This window comes from Musca autumnalis, unplaced genomic scaffold (genome assembly GCF_047663935.1).
Source record: "Musca autumnalis isolate F117 unplaced genomic scaffold, ASM4766393v1 scaffold_1, whole genome shotgun sequence".
Classification (NCBI taxonomy): domain Eukaryota; kingdom Metazoa; phylum Arthropoda; class Insecta; order Diptera; family Muscidae; genus Musca; species Musca autumnalis.
In genome coordinates, this window is record NW_027411644.1 from 253,560,347 (window position 1) to 253,578,655 (window position 18,309).

Sequence of the window (18,309 nt, forward strand, 5' to 3'; positions counted from 1 at the left end):
TTTTACACATCGCACTATTCTCAAACTTTACTCAAGATCAAAGATAGACAATATCGGACAAACCCTATCCTTCACAAAAAAAAAAAAACAACAAATTCGTTGAAATCAAGTTTAAGGGCTGTGTGAGTGGTGTTTGTAAATTTTCACAGTAGTAGTCGTTGTGATTCTGATCACAACAATATACATTTTTCGTGGGCTAGTATCTGTTTCCTGCTCTAGGTTGACCTGCAAAAATTGCTGGTTTGAATGGCAACAATCGAAAGGAATGACTTCCAAAATTATATGCAGTTCCAAGTTGGACTATATCGACCCATTCCTACAGGTACCCCTTACGCAAAAGTTCATGTGCGCTTTATTCATTTCATTGGGTCATCGTATAACTTTTAGACTACTATTCCAGGAAGCATAGACTTGCCCACGGAAAACATAATATCGCTTTAAACAGGACCAAACGAACAGCATCGGTATACATTTCCAAAGGATCTTCGAACAGACCATAATCTGCACTTAGACACACATGTTGACATTTTGTGGGGGAAATATTAGGATATCCAAATTGGTTGCTCCTTTATTACAATTTAAGTCGATCGTAGTGAAATTCCGATAGCGGATAATCATTGTGATCAACCCTACAACATTAAAATTTGTTTCGTACACCTGTAGCACTAAAGATTTTAGAAGTTTTTTTCTGGTCTTTGTTACAACGCTATAATTTTATTCGCCATAATTATCTCGATATAAGGCCGAATTGTTGAAAAACGTCTCAATATAAAAAATATGTCCCAAAACACCTCTGCCTCAGTCCAACCTCTAATCTCAACTTTATGGTTACAAAGGATTCACTTTGGGATCCTAGTGCTTTTGAATTTGAATCTGCCATATCTATCATATTTCGTTTTACTCTTAAAATTTTTATCTGCTTAGCATTCCTGACATTCATACCACAAACCTTCTTGGGTTACCATTTTATTTGCGTTCTTTGCAACTTTCCACTTCGCCATGCTATCTAATCTATTGATTTGAATCATTGAAAATGACAGCAATTTTGGCAACGACTTTACATTTGATTGCACACACACACAACTGAAAAAAGGACAATCAACAAACAACTTGTGAATGTAAATGGAAATGGAAAGACGTAGTCGATGAAGAACACTTTTTTGGGTGGCGGAGAAAATGTTCCTTAAATTTCAATGATACTTATCATCATTAAGCGGGTGATAGTACTTTTTCATGGAGATGAAGTGGCTACCTCGAAAAAAGAGGGTAGTACTTATCTCTTTAAGGCGGCAAATGGTTTTTGTTCGGAATGGTTAAATTAAATATACTGTTAATAAAATACATATTATGTGAGAGTATTTTTTTGGAATTAATTGCTTTATTTAAAAATAGCTTGATAAATTTTGCGATCATTGTTGACCCATATTTCGGGTAGATACTTATTATCTCATCACAAACATATATACATATACACGTACTCATATTCACCCATTAAGTCGTGATTTTTTTGCTCATAATATAATATCAATACCCACTAATGTGATTCCCAATAACTTGAACCATATGTAGAAGGCGTATTTTTCCCCGAATATCCATCAAATTGGGACTTTCCCAAATCATTGCGTCACATTTCTTGTTCAAACAACTATTTGGTTTTAAAAGCTACATACGAGTATGAACTCGCATCCATCCATCAATTTGTTTGCCATTGCCTTTATATGAACAATTGAATGTTTGTGTGTGTGTGGACAATAATGGGTCCATGAATTTTGATAAGAAATTGTGACACAAAATAATAATCGAATAAACAATTCAATTCAACAGTTTAACAAAAAATCATAATATTTTTAGCATCAGTTTTGTCTGCTTGTATAATCACACAAAACTTATCTGTTGTTCATGTGACGTATGCAGTTGGCAAACTTTCTACGTGGAACAGTTCAGTTCGCATAAATGGAATACAGAGAAGAACAATAAATTATTTATTTTAAACAATATTAAAAACAACATTTTGCTTTATAAGTTAAAATTAATGCTATGTTGTAAAATTGAATGGCGTCCACTGAAATAATTAGGCAAAAAATTATAATAATTCATACATATTATGAATGGTGTTCAAAAATCTTGATTGTTTTTCTACTTACTTACTTAGCTGGCCCATTACGGAACATTTGTTCCATAGACCGAACTAAGAAAAGATCTTCAATTCTCTTTGCATAGTGCTTCGCTTTCTGGAATACCGCGCCTTGTCATCTCTTCATCCTTTTGTTTGCGCCATCTATTCTTTGGCCTGCCAATTCTGCGTGCAGCGCCATGTAGCCCGATTTTATACGCCTTCTTAGCGGGTTCATCATCGCTCATTCTTATTATATGGCCTAGTCAACGCAATCGCTGTATCTCGATACATTTAACTATATTGATGTCAAGTTGGTCTTCTCGCCGTTTACCACCAGACCTACTTTAGCCGATTCTCCTTCGACCTTCATAAAGGTATCGGTTACTTCTTTTACTGATGGTCCCATGATGTCTATAGCATCAGCATAAGCAAGTTTGCCTCTCGTATAACCTTTTCTAGCAGGATGTCTCCTTGCCTGAAACCTCTTTTGGTACAAAACTCTTCGGAGAGGTTCTTTCCTATTTCAAGTGAAGATATTGTATCAGTTAGAGTCATTTTACAAAGCCGAATGAGCTTTGCGGAGATACCAAATTCAGAAATGCGGGCTGTCGAAGGCTGCTTTATAATCGACTAAAAGGTGGTAGGTGTCGATCTGCATCTCTTGGGTCTTCTCCAGGATTTGCTGCAGGGTAAATATCTGGTCAATGGTGGACTTGCCAGGTCTAAAGCCACATTGGTATGGTCCAATTATATCGTTGACCATGGGCTTTAGTCGTTCGCACAATATCCCTGACACTATCTTGTAGGCGATAGGGAGAAGACTTATGCCCCTATAGTTGGAGCATAAAGTATTATCTCCTTTCTTATGGACGGGACACAGGATGCTCAGGGTCCAATCGTCGGGTACGCGTTCTTCCTGCCAGATGGAGCTAACTAGCTGATGCTGGATCAGCGTGTCGCCTCCGGTTTTAAACAGCTCGGCTGGTAGGCCATCAGCTCCTGCTGCCTTATTATTCTTCAGCCGGTTTATTGCTGTCTTCACCTCATCTTGGCCGGGTGGTATACATTCAATACCATCTTCTGGGATTGGATCTGTGGTATCTTCGTCGACTTCCAACAGTTTGGAAAACTGCTCTTTCCATATCCTTAGCACACTATCTGTATCAGTTACCAGATTACCTTGCTGGTCTCTACAGGAGGATGTGCCAGTTCCAAAGCCATCCGTTTGATGTTTCACTCTTTGGTAGAATTTTCGAACTTCATTCTGTCTCCTGTACATCTCGGTGGTTGTTTATGAATCAAATAAATAACAAACAAATAAAAAAAGTATCAATAGCCATAGCCGACATAGATATATATTTAGATAGATATATATTTTTATACCCTCAGCCTTTAGGCTAAAGAGGGTATTTACACTTTGATACGACCAAAAATGTGCCTCATCGAAATAATGGTTTTAGACCCCAAGTATGTTTGTACGATATCCGTTTCAGACAATTTTGAGTAGATCTAGCAATGTCCGTCCGTCTGTCTGTCTGTCCGTCTGTCTGTCTGGCTGGCTGGTGCGCACGATAACTCTCGAGCGGATCAATCGATTCGGTTCAAATTTTGGGTATCGAAATATTTTGTCCAGATTTGATTTAAGTTCGAAGATGGGTTATATCGGTCCACTCCTTCCGGTACCTCCCCCACAAAAGTACGAAAATGTTCGGAAAATTTGTGCGCACGATAACTCTTGAAGTTAGTAACCGATTTGGTCCATACTTTGCACATCCTGAAATGTGTACCAGACTTAGATAAGGTTTCAATCTGGACTCAATCGGTTTACTCCTTCGGGTACCTCTCACACAAAATTTCGGAAAAGTTCAGTTTAGGGCCATCTCTCGAATCGCTTTAATTTTTGTTTTATCAACTTGTATTCACTGCCCCCCATACGGCGGTACAAGTTTTATTAGGGGCAAGTCCATACTTCCGGAGAAAATAGCATGAAAGTTGCAAAGAACCGCTATGACACCGTGTTAGGTGGTTGGAGCGCAATATAACTCTAGAACGGCTCTGCCGATTCGGTCCAAAAATTTGGTCTTAGTAATATTTTGTCCAAACATAGTTTAAGTTCGAAGATAAGCCATATCGGTCCACTCCTTCAGGTACCTCCCCCACAAAAGTTCATAAATGTTCGGAAAAATTGTTCGTACGGTAACTCTTGAAGGGAGTGGCCGAATTGGTCCATACTTTACACATCCTAACATATCTACCAGATATAGATCAGGTTCAAATATGAACTATATTTGTCCACTCCATCCGGTACCTCCCACACAAAATTTCGGATAAGTTCACTTTAAGACCTGATATCGAATCACTTTGATTTTTGTTGAAGCAACTTGCATTCGCTGCCTCAATTACGATGGTAAAGGTTTTTTTAAGGGGCAAGTCCATACTTCTTGAGCAAACTGCCTGAAGGGTGTAAAAACCCCATAGGCACCATATGTTGTGCCTGGAGATCCACTTCCATAATGGTCAATGTCGATCAATTCCTTTTAGTATCTCCTCCGCAAAACTTTTGCTCTTTAATCCTACCAACATTTTTGTCGGTTCAAACGCCCAAAATTTTTAAAACCCCCTAAATACATACATTTTTTGGGAAATAATTGTTTCAATATACACAGGCTGAAGGTATATCTCTGTCGGCAAAGCCGACTGATACTTTTTTACTTGTTCCGAACGTTTTTGAACTTTTGTGCGGGAGGTACTTGAAGAAGGGGACGATATGATTTTTCTTCGAACTTTTACTAAGTTTAGACAAACTATTACGAAGGTAAAATTTTGGACCGAATCGGCAGATCCGTTCGATAGTTATCTTGCATTCAAACCTCTTCACACGGTGTCGAAGGGATTGTTTGCTCCTATCAGAATTTTTCTCAGGAAGTATGGACTTTGCCCTGATGAAACTTGTAACGTCGTATGCTGGGCAGTGAATACAAGTAGTTACAGCAAAATCAAAGCGATTCGAGAGCAGGTCTTAAACTGAAATTTTCCGAAATTTTGTGTGGGAGCTACCCGAAAGAGTAGGCCGATTAAGTCCACATTGAAACCTCATCTATGGCAGGTAGACATTTCACGATTTGCAAAGTATGGACCAAATCGGTTACTCCCTTCAAGAGTTATCATGCTCACAAAATTTCCGAACATTTTCGAACTTTTGTGGGGGAGGTACCCAGTTTGGACAAAATATTACGAAAGCCAAATTTTGGACCGAATCGGTTGATTCGTTCGAGAAATATCGTGCGCTCTAGCCAGCCAGACATACGGACGAACATAGCTAAATCAACTCCAAATTGTCTGAAACGGATTTCGTCCAAACATACTTGGGGTCTAAAACCATTATTTCGATGAGGCACATTTTGTCCATATGAAAGTGTACATACTTACCCCCAGTTTATGTATTTCGGAACGAAAATGTGTGCGCATGAAAGACACCCAAACTTTAGTTTTTGAAATATTATTTCATTTGCTTTTGCTTCAAAACAAAAAACAAATTTGAAATACACACTCAAATTTGGTAGTTTTTCTTCCGCATTCGTTTTGTTATCGACATACATAAACAGGCCCATATATACACTCGTTAGCATAAATGCTGAGGGTATAACAAGTTTACAAGTTTCTTATTCGTAATTTGTCGGAATATACCCCCAGAATGACAATTTTTGATATTTTTGCCACAATGCACAGTGGCCAATTTTACGAAAAACCTGACCAAAACTCTTAAAATTAATGGACTTAGACCTAACCTTGGATTCTTATGTTTTGCGGGTCGCTGGTTTAATTTTACATATTTTTAACCCTCAGGCGGTCATTAAAGGGGTCCTTTTGGTCCCTTCTCCTATAAAATGTGATCGTATCAGATCAAAACATTCTACAAATTTGTTCGTCTTAAATTTTTACTATAGGTCCTAGAATACCCTAAATACACTCTATATCTTACCTAACCCCTAGAAATAAGCAAAGTTAAAAACAAGTTGTATTAAGGCAAAAATTGTCATACAAAACATAAATTTTAAATTTTACTATAAGTCACCAAAGAAATGAAATCACTATTTGCATTATGAACCAAGGAAATATCGGTATCAATTTTGCAAAAAAAAAAAAAAACAAGAAACAAAAATACAAGTGAATTTACCATTTTACCATTTCTACAGTTTTGGAAATATATGAGTTAAGATTGGAATCCTTGCACTTTAGGTATATGGTGTCTTTGGTAACTTTACTGACAAGAATGCGATGAATATTTTTCTTACAAAAATTAACCCTCGTGTGCGTCATAAAAGGTGAATTTTTGGTCTCTTTATCAACAAATCTTTAAAATCACCTTCGCCACAAAATTGTATTATAGGTCCTAGAATACATCAAAACTAAACGCCAGGAACCTATACTATATTCTGACATTCTGAATCAAAGTAATGTGTATATATCTGCAAGACAAAATAACACATAAAAACGAAAGGTGCAAATATGGAAATTGGTAAAACAATTCTTCCCTTTTTCTGAAATGATAAGGTACACATCCCAACTCGATCTTCCTCACAACTATTTTCATCACTTATTGTGAAAAGTGATATTAAAAATAATTACCAATTATGGACATCAATTATTAAAAAACGTGCACTTAATTGGCGACACTGAATATTTTAAATTCGAAATGAAATGTATATGAATTTCATTACAATTAAAAAAATTAAAAAGAATTGAAAGAGGAAAAGTTAAAATGCAGCGAAGCCGCTCCACAGCTGATACGTCTGATAAGCCTCTACCAAAGGCGAAACATGTTACATAGTGGTGCTTGTGTGTGTTCGAATCTTCGGCTTTCCGTTTTCACTTGTATCATTGGTCATTAAGCTCGAATGTACCGAGAAATCAATTAAAACAAGTAAAAAAGTATCAGTCAGCTTTGCTGACAGAGATATACCCTCAGCCTGTGTATATTGAAATTTTTTCCCAAAAACGGACTTGCCCCTGAAAAAAATTTTACCATCGTAATTGAGGCAGCGGATGTAAGTTGCTTCAACAAAAATCAATGTGATTCGATTGTAGGTCTTAAAGTGAACCTATCCGAAATTTTGTGTGGGAGGTACCGGATGGAGTGGACAAATATAGTCCATATTTGAATTTGATCTATATCTGGTAGACATATTAGGATGTGTAAAGTATGGACAAATTCGGCCACTCCCTTCAAAAGTTACCGTACGAACAATTTTCCCGAACATTTTTGAACTTTTGAGGGGAGGTACCTGAAGAAGTGGACCGATATGGATTATCTTCGAACTTAAACTACGTTTGGACAAAATATTACTAAGGCCGAATTTTGGACCGAATCGGCAGATCCGTTCGAGAGTTATCTTGCGCTCCAACCACCTCACACGGTGCCATAGGGATTTTTGCAACTTTGGGGCTATTTTCGCAAGAAGTGTGGACTTGCCCCTGATAAGACTTGTACCGTCGTATGGAGGGCTTTGATTACAAGTTTCTAAAACAAAAATCAAAGCGATTCGAGAGCACGTCCTAAACTGAACTTATCCCAAATTTTGTGTGGGAGGTACCCGAAGGAGTGGACCGATTGAGTCCATATTGGAAACTCATCTAAGTCCGGTAGGCATTTCACGATTTGCAAAGTATGGACCAAATCGGTTACTCCCTTCAAGAGTTATCGTACGTACAAAATTTCGGAACATTTTCGAACTTTTGTGGGGGAGGTACCGGAAGGAGTGGACCGATATAACCCATCTTCGAACTTAAACTAAGTTTGGACAAAATATTACGAAAGCCAAATTTTGGATCGAATCGATTGATCCGTTCGAGAGTTATCGTGCGCTCCAGCCAGACAGACAGACAGACGGATGGACATTGCTCAATCGACTCCAAATTGTCTGAAACACATTTCGTCTAAACATACTTGGGGCCTAAAACCATTATTTCGATGAGGCACATTTTGCCCGTATGAAAGTGTATATACCCTCGTTAGCATAAAAGGAAATAAAGCAATAAAGGAAATATTTTTTACCTCATTCCTTCGGGTTATTCATTGAGGATTTTTAATTTATCAACAGATATTTCCTGTAATCTTTCCTTTCTCTAACGGACTTTGTCGGATTTTTCCGCCCACTGGTGCTGTTTAGGATCGTCTCTTTTTCCTAACGCACTCTATTTATAATTTTTTAAAAAAGTCGTTTGAGTCGAATAGTTCGGCTTGTAGAGACGTATATGTTTCTTGTAGAGACTTATATGTTTTTGTACCGTTGTACCTACGTATACCACGGCACATTCCAGGAAATTTCCTGATCATCAATTCGTTAGTTTTCGAGATATAACATATTTAAAAAGTGGTCGTGATCGGGACTTCGGACCCCAACGGTGCAACCACCGTTATCTCGCAAATTAATTTGCAAGCCGATGCGTCCATAAGTTTTGCAAATAGCCTATTTTTACCACGGCATATTTGCTGAACATTTTCTGAAAATTTCATAAAATTAGGTTCAGTAGATTTGGCATTGGGTATTTTGGCTCCAAATAATTGCCTGGGTTCGGAGACATGGCCCCATTGTCTTCCAAAATTTATGCTTAAACCAATATAATCAATCATAAGTTCGGCATATAGCGTTTAAATAGGGCACGTGAGGAAGTTACTCCAAATTCATAAAAATAACATTACCACGATAACTTTGATTATATTCTGAAGATTTCTTTTAGGGTCTTTAGCTCCCCAAAAAGTACCTAGATTCTGAGATGCAACAACAATTTTTTTGCAAATTAATTTTCAAGCCGATATGTCCAACATTTTTTTCTAAATATAGGGTCTAATAAAATAGGACACAGATGGGGTACCCTGAGTGGACGTGATCGGGTCTTTAGGTCCCAAATAAGCACGTATTGTCGGAGGCATAACCACATGGTCTCGCAAATTAATTTCCAACCCGATACATTCGCAATTTTTGCAAATATAGCGTTTTTAAAAAATAGGAAATGCATAAAAACCAGCCGTTCTCAACTGATGCAAATACACGAAGAGAAAAAAATATGATTGATCCAACAATATTCGAAGAGCAAAATATGTATTGTAAAAATATTGTTAGAATCCGCATGCAGTATTGTGAGTCCAACAATCGTTTTTTAATTACAACAATTGTTTTTGTCATACCTAACAATAGTTTTTGTCTGCTAAACAATATTATTCTCTTTTTTTTCGACAATTTTATTCTTTTCTCTCGGTATTCGATTCCGTGGTAAAAAACAATTTTGATGAGTTTTGTTTGTATGAGTTCCTCATATCTTTATTTTTATTTATCTTTATTTTAATTTATTTCTTATTTCTCATTCTTCTTTGTGTTTTTTTATAGTTGAGTTACACTACAATCTAGGAAATCTTTTTGGTAGTAATTTGTGTTTGCTTTTCATGTTTGTTGTGGTGTTATGGTATTCCTTACGTTGGGCTAAGTGTTTGGAGGCAATGAAGTATTTATGTTTCTTTATTCAATTTGTTGTCTCTTTTGGGAAAACCTGGCCATTTATACCAAATCAAAAATTTCAGTAACAGGTTTTCTGGACCGACAATAGATGTTGATGATAGATGTCTAGATTATGATCGTTCCTACCATAGGTATTGTCAATGATTTTTACAATATTGAGGAATTTCTCAAATTGTTTTTGTTTTGTATGTTTGGAGCAAACGATGGTATTTTTGGATTTGCAATTTCAATGTTTGCACAAAACAAATCGACACCTCCAAATAATAGTATGCTAAGTCTAAAAAGTGAGTTTTGCAGGAGAAGCTCTCAAAGTTTGGAAATTTTTTTGAACTTCAGTACTATGCTAATTCAATATTTGTTTATAACTTCTGTTCGGATTGACCGATCATTACCAAAATTTGACAGAATTTAAGTTAAAGGACGTTAAATATAAAAATGTAAAGAACTTGAAAACATGCTAAGTCGACTTAGCATACTATTATTTGGAGGCGTCGAAATGAATTGTTGGAACAAAAATAGATATTGTTGTTCCAACAAATTTGATTTTTAGAAATGATTTTTATTCATGTAGATTTTAAATTCATATTTTTTCGTAAAATAACGAAATTGCTTTCTGAACTTCCCGCCAACGCACAGTGCGAAATATGGGAAGTTTAGTGGAATTTTAAGGAATTTTGAAAGTGCATAAAATTGATTAAATTTTTATTGAAATCGTTACCTAAGAATTCTACTGCAAATAACCCATACTCAGTTTGGCGATTTACTCGGCGAAACGACTAAAAAATGCACTTAATAGTTGCACTTTTGTTTCATAAATTTTTTTTTAAGAAATTGATTTTCTATTCATTAAAGATAATGGAGTGGCGCGGACAAACGGTAAGACATCATGGCGTGATTTCTTTTTTTTAATATTTTACAAAACAATTATGATATTTCACTCTTAAAAAAATGGAAAAATATATTATTCTTATTGTGCAATTTTAATCGGAAAGAACTGCTATTTTTGAAGTTTTCAAAATATTTTTTTATTTTCCGTGGACATTTCGAAAGTGAATCCCGTATATTCCCGTGTTGAGATATATATAATTTGAAAGATTGGATCCTCCTCTGTTCGTAAAGCAATAAAACAGCTGCGGAAAAGTGCGGTCTTCGGAGATATTCAAGATTTTTTAAAAATATTTCGGAAATTTCATTTAGTTGCATTTTCCAAATGATCGCCATTGTTGACTGTGTTTTGAAAAATGGACTCACTTATACTAACAAAGATGATATATGGGATATTAAGAATAATCTCGCAATTTTGCATAGTTTGGACCTGAAGATGTTAGTGCCTTATGTATGTATAGTGCTACAGTTTTAGATGCTGTGCAGGAAGTACCAATATACGGTGAAAATGCAGTGCCAACCTGAACTTAATCTGAGATATCATGAATAAAATGTATGGTATAGAATTGCTGAATGTACCAAAAACTTTAGAGATACAAATAAAAAACAAATACAAATAAAAACATTTTACTACTAAATAAATGCGTAACGTTGTTAGGCTACACCCAAACGTGGACCTACGTTGACAATTTTTGTGTAAAGAGGCTTTTTTTATTCGCTAAATTCTCAATATTTACATTTGCACCAAAATCGTTAGCAATTTTTGTCTTTAACCTTGATAATACCTCGAATGGGGTGACTCGCTATATGGGGGCTATACCAAAACGTGAACCTACGTTGCTAATATTTCATACAGAGGTTTTATATCTACGAAGAACAAAAATACAATAAAATACGTGGGAAAATGTGTCTGTAACCTTTAAAATATGTCCTATCGGCCAGATCCGTTCAATGGGGGCTATACCAGAACGCGAACCTATGTTGGAAATATTTTGTACATAAGTTTTCTATCCGCTGAAAACGCAATATACCAATTTGCAGTAAAATTGATTGAAAAATTAATGTACAGCGTAAAAACGGGAGCTGCCGTTACATGAGCGATACAGGAAACCGCGGGACTATGGGGCCCATATTAAGCCCCACAGTACCCATTAATATAATAAACATTTTTGCAAAATTTTATTAACCTACGTCCTTTCGACTTAAAGTTATTAGTAAAGTTCCGCTACAGTGTTCATATTTCGCACTGTGCAACGAACAAAAAAAAAAAAAAAAAAAACGTTACAGATCGACCGAAGGCACTCCTTGCAGAGATTAATTCAGAGTCAGATTAAAACATTAAACTGTATCAGGGTTTCTCAACATTTTCAAATATTTCTTTTCATATAAGCTAATCTCAATTATCGGCAATCGACTGTAAATCGAACTGATAACAATGAATGAAAACAAGTTGTGCTTAGAGGTATTATTTAATTTCGATTTCACATGAGTAGATTCAGTATCGGATTCAGTATTAAGTTTACAACAAAGAAGTGTGGATCATTTAACCAAAACGAAACAAAATAGCACGTGGAAAAAAATATGCTGACAATTTTATGGAAATATTTATTTTTATTTACGTCACTTTGTTGTTGCGTTGTTCATGGATCACCGATTATTACGACAATTTACGAAGAAACTAAATTGGATGTGAAACAGATTTTGAGGCTAAATAAAACCAAAGAAATTAAAAGTTATTTAAATGAATCCTCAGATCCATGTGAAAATTTCTATGAATTTGTCTGCGGAAATTATGCGACAGCAGAAAACGATGCAGCAACCGGTACAATGCCCAACATTAAATCATTAATGGGAAAATTTGATGATTTATTGAAAAGTGAATTGGAATTGGAGGTGGATGAGAAGCGTGATAGTTTGGTGGATGTGAAACTAAAACAATTTTATAAATCCTGCATTAGTATGATGACCCAGAAGGATGCCTGCATATCCCAGAGAAAAGAATTTTTTAAGAATTTTGGTCAAATGCCGGCAATACTAGGTGACAAGTGGCAAGAAAGTGAATTTGATTGGTCCAAGGCCATAGCTGAGTTGGCTTATAAGACCGGAGAATCGATTATTCTGCGTATTGGAACAATCACCGATTTCTTGGACAATACCCAAAACCGAGTGGCCATAATGGAACCAGAATTTGACCTCCCTGGTATTAACTTGTATAAAACTGAAGCTTACGCGGAGTATAAAGTTTATTATTATTTAAAAGTTTCCTCATTTCTACAAAACATTCTTGGCATTGAGGAAGCTGTGGCTGTGCAAGTGGCCCAGGAGATTGTGGATTTTGAAATTGACTTCAGCCAAGGAAAAACCAATAAACACTTGGGTTTACAAAATAGTGAAATTTATAAAAATCTCCTGCCATTGGAAGAGGTACATAACAAATATCAGCAGGATGGCCTGAATGTTACTCTTTTACTTGAAACTGCCCTGGGTTGCGTACCCAAAGAACTTTATGTTAATCACCAATATTTGCAAACTGTTTTAAAAGCAGTACAAAATACACCCAAAAAAGTTGTGGCCAATTATATTTTTTACAAATATTTTACCACCCTGGAATTGGATTATTCGGAAGACATAGAAGATATGAGGAATACCTGTATTAGCATCACGCAAGGGCGTTTCTACAAACAACTGGACAATATGTTCTATCGCAAACACATAACCGAGGAAATGTTACCTTCGGTGGAATTTATGTGGCATGAATTGAAGACGGCATTTCAACAACAGCTACTCTCACCACAACTCAATTGGATGGCTGAGAGTACACGTAAATATGCCCTGCAAAAGCTGGAAGCAATGCGTTTCGCCATACTTTCTTTTGAGGCCAATAACTTTACCCAAGAATTTTCACAGCTGCATTTAAATGAAACCAACTATTTTGAAAATCTATTAGCCCTACAAACCCTACAAGGCAATTTAACCCGAGCAGCAGTCCATGCAGCACCCCAACCAGATGATGATGGGTATGCTGCCTCCTACGTTCCCTCCTATTCACCCATTGACAATTTACTTAAAGTTCCTGTTAGTTTACTCTATCAATACCATCTGTATTCGTCGGCCTATCCAAATGCCTTGAATTTTGGTAGCCTGGGAGTGTTCATAGGTCATGAAATGTTACATGGCTTCGATGATGCTGGTCGTAAATATGATGCTCGAGGGAATAGCAATAATTGGTGGCAACCTCATTGCACCAAGGAGTTTCAAAAACGTACTGCCTGCTTTATCAATCAGTATCATCAATACACTTTAAGTGATGGCAAACATTTACCCCTCATGCAATTACAGGCAGAGAATATTGCCGATAATGGTGGTATACGTGCAGCATTTACTGCCTACAAACAATGGTATGAAAAAACAAGACTACTAGATCAGGAATTGGAAATGAAAGAAACACTAACCGGTCTCAACTATACCAATGAACAGTTGTTTTTCATAAACTATGGGCAATCCTGGTGTTCATCATATGAACCGACCTATTATTCAACAATCGATGCTGTCCATGTTCCTGGGAAGTTTAGAGTTCTAGGACCTTTATCGAATTTAAAAGAATTTTCAAAAGCATTCAATTGCCCGGTAGGCAGCTTAATGAATCCTGCCGATAAATGTGAAATATATTAAGAAGTTATTTTTAATTAATTATTTTATAAATAGTAGTATATTTAGTTTATTTTTTATTTAATAAGGTGAAAATGCTATACAACATAACAATAAAAATAAAATAGGAAAATATCAGTCGGTTTTGTCTGTTCATTACTAATTTCTGAAGAGCATAAATAAATCTAACATTCAGTTTTGGACCTTTTACACCAGATGGGGTTTCATGTTTTTCATGCCTTTTATCTATGGGTAGATCCGTGTTAATTACCAAATAAATATTTTGGTTGATGCCTATAGGTCTTTTGAAAACATCCGAATTCTTATCTCGGAAAATAAGAAAGAATGCATCATCGTTAAAATATAAAAAAGTAACATTTAAACTTTTAAATATAAAATACATAAAAAATAAAATATATAAACTATAAAATATAAATTATAAAATATAAAATGTAATATATTTTAAATATAAAATACAAAATATAAAATGTAAAATATAAAATATTAAATACCAAAAATAAAAAAAAATATAAATATTAAATATAAAATGTAAAATATGAAATATAAAATGTAAAATATAAAATAAACAAGTAAAAAAGAATCAGTCAGCTTTGCCGACTGAGATATACCCTCAGCCTATGTATATTGAAACAATTTTTTCCAAAAAACGTAAGTATTTAGGGGGTTTTAAAAATTTTGTATGTACGAACCGACAAAAATATTGATTAGGATTAAAGACCAAAAGTTTTGCGGAGGAGATACTTAAAGGAATGGATTCACATTGACCATTATGGAAGTGGATCTCCAGCACCTTTCGGGCTGTTTGCTCAAGAAGTATGGACTTGCCCCTGAAAAACAATTTACCATCGTAATTGAGGCAGCGAATGCAAGTTGCTTCAACAAAAATCAAAGTGATTTGATTGCAGGTCTTAAAGTGAACTTATCCGAAATTTTGTGTGGGAGGTACCGGATGGAGTGGACAAATATAGTCCATATTTGAACCTGATCTATATCTGGTAGATATATTAGGATGTGTAAAGTATGGACCAATTCGGCCACTCCCTTCAAGAGTTACCGTACGAACAATTTTTCCGAACATTTTTGAACTTTTGTGGGGGAGGTACCTGAAGGAGTGGACCGATATGGCTTATTATCGAACTTAAACTAAGTTTGGACAAATTATTAGGTAGGTAAAATTTTGGATCGAATCGGTAGATCCGTTCGAGAGTTATCTTGTGCTCCCACCATTACCCACGGTGTCATAGGGGTTTTTTGAAACTTTCAGGCTATTTTCTCAGGAAGTATGGTTTAGCCCCTAATGAAACTTGCACCGCCGTATAGGGGGCCGTGAATACAAGTTGAACTTTTGTGGGGGAGGTACCTGAAGGAGTAGAGCGATATGGCTTATTATCGAACTTAAACTAAGTTTGGACAATTTATTAGGTAGGTAAAATTTTGGATCGAATCGGTAGATCCGTTCGAGAGTTATCTTGTGCTCCCACCATTACCCACGGTGTCATAGGGGTTTTTTTTAACCTTTCAGGCTATTTTCTCAGGAAGTATGGTTTAGCCCCTAATGAAACTTGCACCGCCGTATAGGGGGCCGTGAATACAAGTTGTTACAACAAAAATCAAAACGATTCGAGAGCAGGTCCTAAACTGAACTTTTCCTAAATTTTGTGTGGGATGTACCCGTAGGCGTGGACCGATTGAGTCCATATTGGAACCTCATCTAAGTCTGGTAGAAACTTTACGATTTGCAAAGTATGGATCTAATCGGTTACTCCCTTCAAGAGTTATCGTGCGCACAAATTTTCCGAACATTTCCGAACTTTTGTGGTGGAGGTACCGGAAGGAGTGGACCGATATAACCCATCTTCAAACTTAAACTAAGTTTGGACAAAATATTACGAAAGCCAAATTTTGAATCGAATCGGTTGATCCGTTCGAGAGTTATCGTGCGCTCCAGCCAGCCAGACAGACAGACAGACAGACGGACGGACATTGCTCAGTCGACTCTAAATTGTCTGAAACATATTTCGTCCAAACATACTTGGGGTCTAAAACCATTATTTCGATGAGGCACATTTTGCCCGTATGAAAATGTATATACCCTCGTTAGCATAAATGCTGAGGGTATAATAATGTAGCAGGAGCTGACGGCCTACCAGCCGAGCTGTTTAAAACCGAAGGCGACACGCTGATAAGGTGTATGCATCAGCTAGTTAGCTCCATCTGGCAGGAAGAACGCGTACCCGACGATTGGAAACTGAGCATCCTGTGTCCCGTCCATAAGAAAGGAGATAAGAATTTATGCTCCACCTATAGGGGCATAAGTATACTCCCTATTACCTACAAGATCGTGTCAGGGATATTGTGCGAACGACTAAAGCCCATGGTCAACGAAATAATTGGACCATACCAATGCGGCTTTAGACCTGGCAAGTCCACCATTGACCAGATATTTACCCTGCGGCAAGAGATTATAAAGCAGCCTTCGACAGCCCGCTACGTTCAAAGGCATTCCAAGCAATGTCTGAATTTGGTATCCCCGCAAAGCTCATTCGGCTTTGTAAAATGACTCTATAAGTATAAGTTTCAAAAATTACTTCCATTTATCAAAAACTCTATCCCAACCGCGATTTAGTATTTTTCCTATACATTTCCAAAACTTCCTCTCTATCTCCACTCTAAACGTCAACTGATATACTAATACCGAATTTCACAATTTCAGCTCTACCCCTTTACACAATAACAATTTGGACCAAATTCTGTGCCATTTAGTAATTTTCGTACACTTATTGTACGTACATATATACACAACCACATCCATATCTAAACCCTACACACCAACAGCGGCTATAATACCAAATTTCCGAATTCTACCTCTATTCATAATAGCATTAATGCTTTTCGTATGAAAGTACGAATTTCAATAACAACAATTGTAATTACGAATTTCAGGATTCCACCTCTACCCGTCCACCTAAACTTAAATCGTACCAAATTTAGTACCATTTAGTACTTTCCGTACCCATAAGTACGAATTTCCAAAACTACCTCAATGCTACACTCCATAAGTAATCTTAATTATAAATTTCAGGATTCCAGCTCTATCTGTTCACCCAAAGCCAAAAATGTAGCATTAAGTACGACTTTCCGAAACTACCTCAATCCTACACTCCATAAATAATCTTAATTCCAAATTTCAGGTTTCCAGCTCTATCCGTCCAACTAAATTTAAATTGTACCAAAATTAGTACCATTTATTACTTTCCGTGCCCATAAGTACGAATTTCCAAGACTAAGTCAATCCTACAGTCCAACAGTAATCTTAATTCCAAATTTCAGGATTCCAGCTCTATTCGTTCCCCAAAATCCAAATTGTACCAATTTTAGTACTTATCGTACCCATAAGTACGAGTTTCCAAAACTTCCTCAATCCTACACTCCAACAGTAACCTTAACACGAAATTTCAGGATTCCTGCTGTATCCGTCCACCCAAATATAAATTGTACCAAATTTAGTACCATTTACTGCTTTCCGTACCCATAAGTACGAATTTCGAAAACTACCTCAATCCTACACTCCATAAGTAATCTTAATTATAAATTTCAGGATTCCAGTTCTATCTTTTCACCCAAATCCAAAATATACCAAACTTAGTACCATTTAGTACTTTCCGTACCCATAAGTACGAATTTCCGAAACTACCTCAATCCTACACTCCATAAGTAATCTTAATTCCAAATTTCAGGATTACAGCTCTACCCGTCCACCTAAATTTAAATTGTACCAAATTTAGTACCATTTAGTAATTTCGGTACCCATAAGTACGAATTTCCAAGACTAAGTCAATCCTACAGTCCAACAGTAATCTTAATTCCAAATTTCAGGATCCCAGCTCTATTCGTTCCTCAAATCCAAATTGTCTCAAATTTAGTACTTTTCGTAACCATAAGTACGAATTTCCAAAACTTCCTCAATCATACACTCCAACAGTAACCTTAATTCGAAATTTTAGGATTCCAACTCTATCCGTTCACCCAAACATAAATTGTACCAAATTTAGTACATTTAGTACTTTCCGTACCCATAAGTACGAATTTCCGAAACTACCTCAATCCTACACCCCAATAGTA

General features: G+C 36.3%; 2 protein-coding genes across 6 annotated transcripts in view; both read left to right on the plus strand.

The window, feature by feature from the left end:
* Nucleotides 1–18,309, plus strand: part of LOC141389381 (uncharacterized) — a 540,923-nt gene that overhangs the window by 89,035 nt on the left and 433,579 nt on the right. The gene's annotated exons all lie outside the window — the stretch shown is intronic.
* Nucleotides 12,014–14,291, plus strand: LOC141391196 (neprilysin-1-like). The gene has a single exon (XM_073964107.1). It carries the CDS (start codon nucleotides 12,100–12,102, stop codon nucleotides 14,188–14,190), a length of 2,091 nt encoding a protein of 696 aa, XP_073820208.1. The 5' UTR covers nucleotides 12,014–12,099; the 3' UTR covers nucleotides 14,191–14,291.